The sequence below is a fragment of the Nyctibius grandis genome, chromosome 16 (assembly GCF_013368605.1).
Source record: "Nyctibius grandis isolate bNycGra1 chromosome 16, bNycGra1.pri, whole genome shotgun sequence".
In the NCBI taxonomy this organism is placed as follows: domain Eukaryota; kingdom Metazoa; phylum Chordata; class Aves; order Nyctibiiformes; family Nyctibiidae; genus Nyctibius; species Nyctibius grandis.
In genome coordinates, this window is record NC_090673.1 from 2,726,813 (window position 1) to 2,735,320 (window position 8,508).

Sequence of the window (8,508 nt, forward strand, 5' to 3'; positions counted from 1 at the left end):
GTGCTTGCTCCGACCCGCTCCCAGCGGTGCCAGGAGAATGGCTGGGACTAAACCCGCCGAAACCCCCTGCTGAGAGACCCCCCTCCCCGAGAAGGTATTTGGCAACAAGACATCAGGGTGAATTTTGAGACACTTTGCAGTAAAACTCTTGCAAAGGATTTTGAAAGAAAAGCATAAGATTCACAACCCAGAGCCGCTAGTGTTCCTGGGTCAAGAAAAATCACCTCTTGACCCGGTGATAAAAGTGTAGTTATTTGGTAATAAATACATCTATTCACGGTTTAATGCTTATATGGAAGAATAAAACTAGCAATCTACAAATTAAAAAGATGAGAAGCAGAATTAACATATGATTTTCATTTTACAAAGGAAAAGGGTTGTTGAGAAATGATTGGCATATTAAAGAGCATTTCATTTTAGAAAAGTTAATGTAAATTCAAAATAAAACAAAACATACCGCATAGGTGCACTGTTTAAAAAATCTGCTGGAAGAACAGAGTTTTCTACCATGGATTTCTGAAGTGATTCACTATGAACATTTCTCCTATAGAAATATAGACATTGTCACACCTTTTACTGTGGATGAGGACTTTATTTTCTCTTTAAAAGGTTTCGGTGTCGATGGGTGATGAAGCAAGTCCTTGCTTTGGAGAATGCACTGACAACAGAAAGCAAAATACCTTATATCAAATCTGTAAAGCACAAGTCTTGGTGTTTAGTAAAGACACGATAATTGGTTTCGTTCGGACGCTTCGTATCACTGCGGTGCAGCTGCCTCTGCCCCCCGTCCTCTGCCAACCCGCCGCTGGGCGCCCTCTGAAAGCACGTCCGCTCTCTCCGTGTCGTCGCACGCCTTCCTGCCCCGCTCAGCCACCACAGTTTGTCCCTCCTTTATTTCCAAGAGTAGATGACGTTTAACAGCACCGAGTCCTTTCCCTTCCCACTGCACGGTGGTGGACCCCATATCAAAACTGAGCGTGGTCGACTTCATCCAGCCAAGAGGCCGGGCTGGCAGGGAAATCCGGGTACCCCCCGCTGCTGCCGGTGGAGAGGTCAGAGCTGGGTCCGTTCCCGGCCAGGACCCTCATGGACTGGGGCACCCCTTGTCCGCTTTGTCCCATGATGCCCAAGCCGTTGTCTGGGTAAACCAAGCTGGAGATTAAAGGCTGGTGGCCTGGCAGTGCTTGCAGGGAAGCTGGTGACTGGGGTATCCCGTAGGGGCTGTTGGATCGCAGGTCGTGATACTGGTCCTGAGCTGGGATGCCGCTGTGATCCAGAGCAAAGCTCCCGTTGGTGCCAGCCTGTCTCCCCAGAGCAGGGGACGCTTCATTGAGATTGCTGTAAATCCCATTGGAATGGCTCATTTCAGACATAGAGGGCTCATCTGAAAGGGAAACGGACTGGTTTTACTGGGAGAGCAATGGTCATGGCTGGCGGCGGTCGCACGGGAACTCCTGCAAGTTCTGGGTATAAATAGATTAGGTGGAGGGGAGCTGAGCAGCCACGCACTTGCCACTTCTAATTCCTTGTTATTCCCATCCTTGTTGATGGATCTTTATAGAAGGCCATGGGATTATTATTTTTTCGGAGTATAAATATCTAATACATTTTGAATTTAAAAAATATACATGAAAACTACATATTAAAATATAAGACTGTTATTTTTAAATAATCCTTTAAGGGGGAATGCGAGTTCAATGTCTTTCCACCTTTTGTTCTGCGTTTCTATTTGGCTTTGACGTTTATTTTGAATGTTTATATCATTTTTAGGAGCTACCTCAACACTCACCAAAGGAAGAAAAACTCTTCATTGCTCAGAAAAAAGATATTAAATCTCAGCAGTATTTGTCTGCTCAGGAACAGGCTAATGAAATGTATTTGTATGACTTAAAAACACTTCTGAAAAATGAGCAATATTTTTTAAGTTACCAGCAAAAACTGTTTGCATTCGTTAGGGGCTTTATGGACAGTGAGAGCTGCTCTGTTGCCAAGGCTACAAACCTGCTTGTAGCATCCAGCTATCAATAATTGTTCAACATTTTTTAGTTATTATTTATAGTATATTCATCTTTAATGCTGCTGATGCACGGTGTGTATAAACAGACTTGAAAATTGACTTGTTTTTAGGAACACGGGAGAGAAGCTGGGATGTGAAGCCGTGTGTGTGTATGAGCATACACGCATCGTAGGCGTATGTCGGTGCAAATATGTACACAGAGTTTTGCATTTCAGCTTCTCTCCTGTATTCCTAAAAACGACACACACCCACAGAGGCACATTTGGACACTGGGGTAGCACAGACCAGGTAACGTCGGCAGAGACCCCTTGGCCCTGGGGCAGCTCTGGGCTGGAGTAGGGGCCATGCAGAACGCACCCTCGAGCTGCGGTGCAGGCACCAACCTCGCTCCCCACCCGGCACAGGGCCACATCCTGCTCCTGCAGCAGGTGCTCTGGGTCTGGGGAGTGCGGGATGAGGCTACACAGAGCAAGAGCTAGCGTCGCTGTGTCCCTGGGTTTATCAACAAATCTCTGCTCCAAAAATGGGACCCTCCGACGCAGAAACCTCCTAACACACAGCAATTTCCCTGTTACAGCACAGGGGAGAGCCAGCAGCTCCCACAGAACTGGGGAGGGAGTCCTAACTAGTAACTACGCAAATAAAACCACTTCTAAATAGGATGAAAACAAAATTCTACATACTTTTCCCCTAGAAATGTCCAGTGATTCTGGACTCTCTGTTTTTTGTGTTTCCAAGAGTCCCTCGAAAAGGCTGTAGATGAGCAGCGGCTCTAACGTGTGCAGCGCCTGCCCGGGGAGCTCTCCCTGCTCTCCCTGAGCCTTTTTGGACCTGACACAGCCCCCTCGGGGGAGAGCGGAGCTTCCCCTGCAGCTCCTCAGCCCCGGCTGCCCCTCGCTGCCGCGGCTCCGGCTCCCCCCCGCCCCAGCCCTGCCAGGACCGGGCAGCCGGGGCCGCACCGCGGTCCGTCCCGCGGCTCTGCGCCTCTCCCGCCTCGGGCACTTGTTTTCACTCATTGTATTATGGCTGAAAATTATTAACGTAGCACCGAGGGGGCGAAGGGAGCCTAGACACGGACAGCAGCTTTGCAGGGAGGGTACAGGCCGCACTTGGCGAAGCCCCGGCTGGGAACGGGGCTCCGGGACCGACCTGTGAAGGAGACCTCGGCATCGCTGTCGGGCCCCTCCTCCTGGATGCTGTCCTTGTCGGACTTGGAGGTCCCTCGGGACCGCTTCATGTTCCTGAAGTACTGACCCCACCGCTGCCTCCCCGCGTCCTTCTTCAGCCTCTTCTCCTTGGCCCTGCGGTTCTGGAACCAGACCTGCAAGCAGGGCACGCCGGGCAGCTCCCTCTCCGCGGGGCCGGCTCCTTCCCCGCCGCCTCCCTCCCCGCGGCCCGGGCAGAGCCGGCGGGGGGGCGAGGGCCGCCCCGTCTCACCTGCACCACCCGCATGTCCAGCCCCGTCTCCGACGAGAGCTGCTCCCGGACGTGCCGCGCCGGCTTGGGCGAGTTGTTGTAAGCGTTTTTGAGGGTCTCCAGCTGCTTGGCCGTGATGGTGGTGCGGGGCCGCTTGGCCGTGGACTCAGCCTCTGCCGACACGGTGCGAGTTAGAGGTGAAGTTACCACGGAGTGTCCTCGGGGACGTGGGACCCCCGTCCTCCCTCCAGCCACCCCCCGACGGCAGATGCTCCCGGCACCGCCCCCCCCCCCCCCCCCCCCCCCCCCCCGGTGCATGAGCGTGTCCCGGAGGGCAGGAGGGCCCCGGACCGCCTCTGTCCTGCCCTTGGGGAGTGGGAAGGATGGGGCAAGGGGTACCTCTCTGCTTGGCCGTCTCGTAGTCCGCCTTGCAGACCAGCCTGCTGTCCTCCATGAGGTAGAACTCGTCGCCGGTGGCCAGCTGCCGTTTGCAGACGATGCAGGCGAAGCAGTGCAGGTGGTAAACGAAGTCCTGGGCCCGGCGCACCACCTGGGTCGGGGGGATGCCTTGCTGGCAGGCGGCACACTTCGTCCCGAAGCGCCTGAGCGGGGAGCGGGGGTGGGGGGGACACAAGCGGCGGCCGCTGAGCGCGGAGGGGCGGCGGCTGTGGGGGGCGCTCCCCGGCCCGGCGCTGTCCGCGGTGCTGAACCCGCCCGCCGCGCCGCTGTCCGCGGTGCTGAACCCCACGCGTGCCCCTGCCCGCGGTGCTGAGCCCCACGCGTGCCCCTGCCCGCGGTGCTGACACCCACCCAGGCTGTCGTCCCCCCCCCGCCCCCCGGCTTGTCCCCATCCCGTCGCGTCCCGTCCCCACGCACTTGAAGAAGTCCTCCTTGCAGTAGACGCCGTCCCCGCGGCTGAAGCACTTCTCGGCCAGCTGCGTCTGGCAGTCGGAGCATTTCAGGCACTTGCTGTGCCAGTGCCGGTCCAGGACCTTGAGAATGAACCTGTCCACGATGTGCTGGTTGCAGCCGGCGCACAGCGGGATCTCTGCGGGGAGGCAGCCCCCGTCAGCCGCCGCCCCGATGGCCCCGCTGCCTCCCGCCGCCGCCCGACACTCGGCCCGGCCCGCTGCCCCCCGGGTTGCTGCCAACCGACGGCGGAGCCAGGGGCGGCCCGGGAAGCGGCCCGAAAAAAAATAATATTCGTTGAAATTCGTTGGCGCGGCGCCGTGTGAGCCTCTCCCCGCGCTGCGGAGAGCAGTGACCCCCCGGCCGCGCACACCGGGGGAAGCGCCCGGGAGCACCGGAGAAAACGAGAAGGAAAGTGATGGGAACGGAATTAACCCCCTGGCCGAGCCGCCGGCAAAGTTGCAACGCAATTATTCCCGGCTCTTTTTCTTTTCCTACACTTTCAAAATCCACTTGCAAATAACGGCAGGGTAGCCCGGACGGGGTGGGGAGAGAAACTGCCAAAAATTATGAGAATTGCACTGAAAATAAAAACGCGGTAGGCTTGTCCTGTCGCCCTGCAGATACCGACGTAGATGATGTAAAAAGAGATGATATAAGGATACAGATATAGAGAAACAGAGATCTAAAAATAAACAGGTAGATACAGTAGATAGAGAACGAAAACGTGCAGATATATAGACATAAATATTAGATATCGGTATATAGGTATAGATATGGATAGGTACGTAAAAATGTGGATCTAGAGGTACATGAGTATAGATATATTGTATAGATACAGACGGAGAGATATAGAGACACGGCTATACGGATATAGATAGATGCAGACATGAGAGTATCTGTATGTAAAGATAACGATATATAGACATATAGGGATGTATAGCTGCGGGTAGGGGCAGAGGTGGAGGTATATAGGTGTAATCATCTCCTCAACAATTCACCGCGTCCAAACAAAAAACACCAATAACGGCAGCGCTAAAGGCAGCGGCCCCGGCCCCGGGCTGCCCAGGGAGGACAGGGCTCCGGCACCGGCACCGGCCCCGGCCCAGTAACGCGGCACAGCCCCTCAAGGTCCCAGTACAGCCCGGTACAGCCCGGCGGCTCTTACGCGGCATGGCGACTCCGCGGGCCGCGGCCGCGCCGCTCCCTCAGGCGGACCGCGGGCACGAGCGCATCTTCCGCGGGGCGCAGCCCCCACCGCCCCCAGCCCCCCGCCCCGTCGCTGCCAAGGCCGGGCCGGGGTGCGGAACCGCCGGCCCTCCTCGCCCCCCAAAGTCACGGCAGCAGTTGCTCCCCCGCGCCCGCCGCTGCCACCCCCGCGGCGCCGGGGATTTAATTCGCTAAAGCGGGTTATATTCAGACGCCGGCCCTCCCCGCCGGTGCCGGGCTGAAGCGCCGGGCAGAGCATCGCGGCGCGTTGTATTTAATCCCCCCCGGGCCGGCGGCACATCCCCTCCCGCTGCCCCTTCCCGGCTGGGCACGGCGGGAGGGCGACGGCTCCGGGGCTCCCCGAAACGAAACCCGGGCGGGGCCACCCCCCGACGGGGCCGGCGGCGGACAGGGGGCCGAGCGGGCGGCGGGGGCCGCGCCGGGGGGCACCGGGGGGAGGCAGCGCTGGCCGCTGCCCCAAGCTCGTTGTGACCCCCAAACCCCGGGATCTGCCCCCGGCCCGGGCAAAGCACCGCGCGGCCCGACCCCTCCGGTGGCACCGAACCCCCGCCGGGCCCGGTCCTGCCGCCGCCCTGCCCCGGCCCTCCGCCGCCGTCAGCCCCGCTGAGCCCCGCCGCTCCCTCCCCGGGCCCCGACGGAGCCCGGCCCGGGACCGCGGTGCCACGAACGAGCGTCGCGTCCTGCGGGCAAACGGCGTTTTCGCGTCGTTCCTTCTACCGGGCTTCGCTTTCGGCCGTGTCGCCTCCTCCCCCCGGTAGCAAAAGCATCTCCCCATTACCGGGTCAAACCGGCGCAACTACCGCGGCTGCGGTGGCGACACCGCGGAGAGCCACGGGGGAAACCCACAGAAAGACAAACCGGGCCCCGAGCGCGGGGCAGGACAGGGGGCACCAGCCCGACGGCGGGGGGCTGTCGGGCTGCCCGCCCCGCGGGGCCGGTCCCGCTCCCGGTGACACCCCGGCCCCGCACACCGGCGGGGCTCCCGCCCCGGCTCCTCGTTGTTTTGGTTTTAAGCCCCCGTCAGCCGCGGTCGACGCTGGCGAGAACCGGGACGGGTCTGCACCGGGACCGAACCCGCTGCCTCGGACCCGGCTCTGCCGCCCCTGTGATACCCCCGGCGGCCCGGACACGCCGGGGGAGCGCGGGCCGGTTCTCCCCGCCCCGACCGCGCTGTCCCCGTTCGTTAAACGGAAGGGAAAAAACATTTAGGAGAGGAATTAACGGGAGTTTTTCCAGAGGGGGGAAAAGCCGGCTCGGAGCCGGGCGGGGCGGTGCAGGGGGTGCCCGCCGTCCCGGGGAACCGGTGGGCAGAAACTCGGAGCTTGAGGCGGGCGGAATGGACAGGGACGGACCCCCCGGTGCCGTCGGGCCGCCCGCCCTCCCCTGCAGCAGCCCCGACGGTGCCCCGTGGAGCGCGGAACGACCGTGCCCGCTCCCGCCGGGGGTCCCAGAGACGCTACCGGTGTCTCCGCGGGGGGACGCGGAGGTTTGCGCGCCCCCCCTTACCTGGGCTCCGCGGGAAGGGGCAGAGTTCCGTTGCCTTCTCCGAGCCGGCGCGGACCCGCTCCAGCAACATCGCGGCCTCCGCGGGCGCGCCGGGCGCCGTCCGAGGTGCGCGGGTGGCTGCGGAGGAGTGGCGGAGCCGCGCGGAGGGGAGCGCAGGGAGCGGCGCGGGGGGGCGGAGCGGGGCCGGCGCGGGGGGGCGGGCAGGGGGCGGCTCCGCGCCGTCGGGCCGGGCCGCAGCTGGGACGCGGTTCACCGCCGGGCTCTTTAGCATCACAAAAGCGGGAGCGAGGGCAACTGTCCACCCCCGTCCCACGCGTGGCCGGGACCGCCGTGCCCGACGCGTGGGCTCAGGCTGCAGCTGCCGCCCTCGGGCGCAAAACGGCTCCGGGGCCCCCGCAAAGCTCCCGGTGGCGGCACGCCGGGGGTCGAGGGAGTCGCCGTCGGGGGGAGCCTCCCCCCGGGACCGGCCGCCCCCCGCCCGTCCCTGCGCCTGGATTTCGTTTGTCTCCGGGGCGTGGGTCTCCCCTGCTGCCGCCCGTGGGGAGCGGGGGGCCTCTTCCCTCTCCACTAATTAGTTAATGAGCGCGGAGAGGTAGCGGGTGAGGACTCGTGTCTGACCCGTGGCAATCAGCGCCCTGCGGCTGGAGGAGGTTAATTGCACTAATTGAGGACTGGGTGGGACAGAGACGTGTCTGTGTGTTTGCACGCACACTTGTTTGTGCATGTGTGTATTTGCGTGTGCATGCGGCGCTTGCGGGGGTGTGTGCAGGAGCACGCGTGGGCACAGAGGGGTGCAAGGGTGCGCACGCAGGGCTGTGTGTGTAGCTGTGTGTGTGCGTGGGAGTGTGCTTGTTTGTACACACTCTGTGTGCGTGTGCTTGTGCGTGCAAGGGGCGGGTGCGCCAGCGTGTGTATCCGTGCGGGTGTGCGTGCAGGGGTGCGCAGGTTTGTGTGTGTGTGTGTGCGCACAGGTGTGTGCCTGTGTCTGTACCTGGGTGCTCGTGCTCTGTTCCATGGGTGCTCATGTGTCTGCAGAGGTGTTGCTGTGTGTGCAGGGGGGTGCGGGCTCATGTCCGTGTGTGTGTGTGCCGGGGGGACAGCCCCGTGCGTGTGTGCACCGCTTGTCCCATGCAGCCGGAGCTGATAATTGTGGTTGTTACTGTGAGCCCGTTAATCCCCCGAATCCCTTTACCTCCTGCTCGCAGGGGATTACAAATTAATAAAAGCAGCTTAGGGGTGGGAGCCTCCAAACACACATATGTTCCTGCCGGACAGCGGCGTGGGGACTTTCGCCTGCCCGTGGGGGCAGCCGGGGAGCAGGCCCAGCACCAAGCCCCCGAGAGCCCTGTCATGGCATTTGCATGGGCCCCACATTGCTGAGCACCCCTGGGTGCCACACTGCCCTCCTGCCGGCTCCCCTCCTCTGGGTC

At 61.1% G+C, this 8,508-nt stretch overlaps 1 protein-coding gene across 1 annotated transcript; it reads right to left on the reverse strand.

Moving 5' to 3' along the window:
• Nucleotides 1–965: 965 nt before the first annotated feature.
• LHX3 (LIM homeobox 3) lies at nt 966–7,148 on the reverse strand. The gene is made up of 6 exons (XM_068414061.1): nt 7,079–7,148; nt 4,310–4,481; nt 3,833–4,035; nt 3,455–3,606; nt 3,167–3,338; nt 966–1,384 (listed from the first exon to the last, which is right to left on the reverse strand). Exons 1-6 carry the CDS (start codon nt 7,146–7,148, stop codon nt 966–968), a joined length of 1,188 nt encoding a protein of 395 aa, XP_068270162.1.
• Between the last annotated feature and the right edge of the window lie 1,360 nt (nt 7,149–8,508).

Excerpts from the sequence above, each read along its gene's own strand:
- LHX3 (XM_068414061.1), bottom strand. The coding sequence starts at position 7,148 with ATGTTGCTGGAGCGGGTCCGCGCCGGCTCGGAGAAGGCAACGGAACTC. Across the intron at positions 4,482-7,078 it reads CCCCTTCCCGCGGAGCCCAG|AGATCCCGCTGTGCGCCGGC; the intron begins GTAAGGGGGGGC and ends GCCTCCCCGCAG. Across the intron at positions 1,385-3,166 it reads TGCCGAGGTCTCCTTCACAG|ATGAGCCCTCTATGTCTGAA; the intron begins GTCGGTCCCGGA and ends TTTCCCTTTCAG.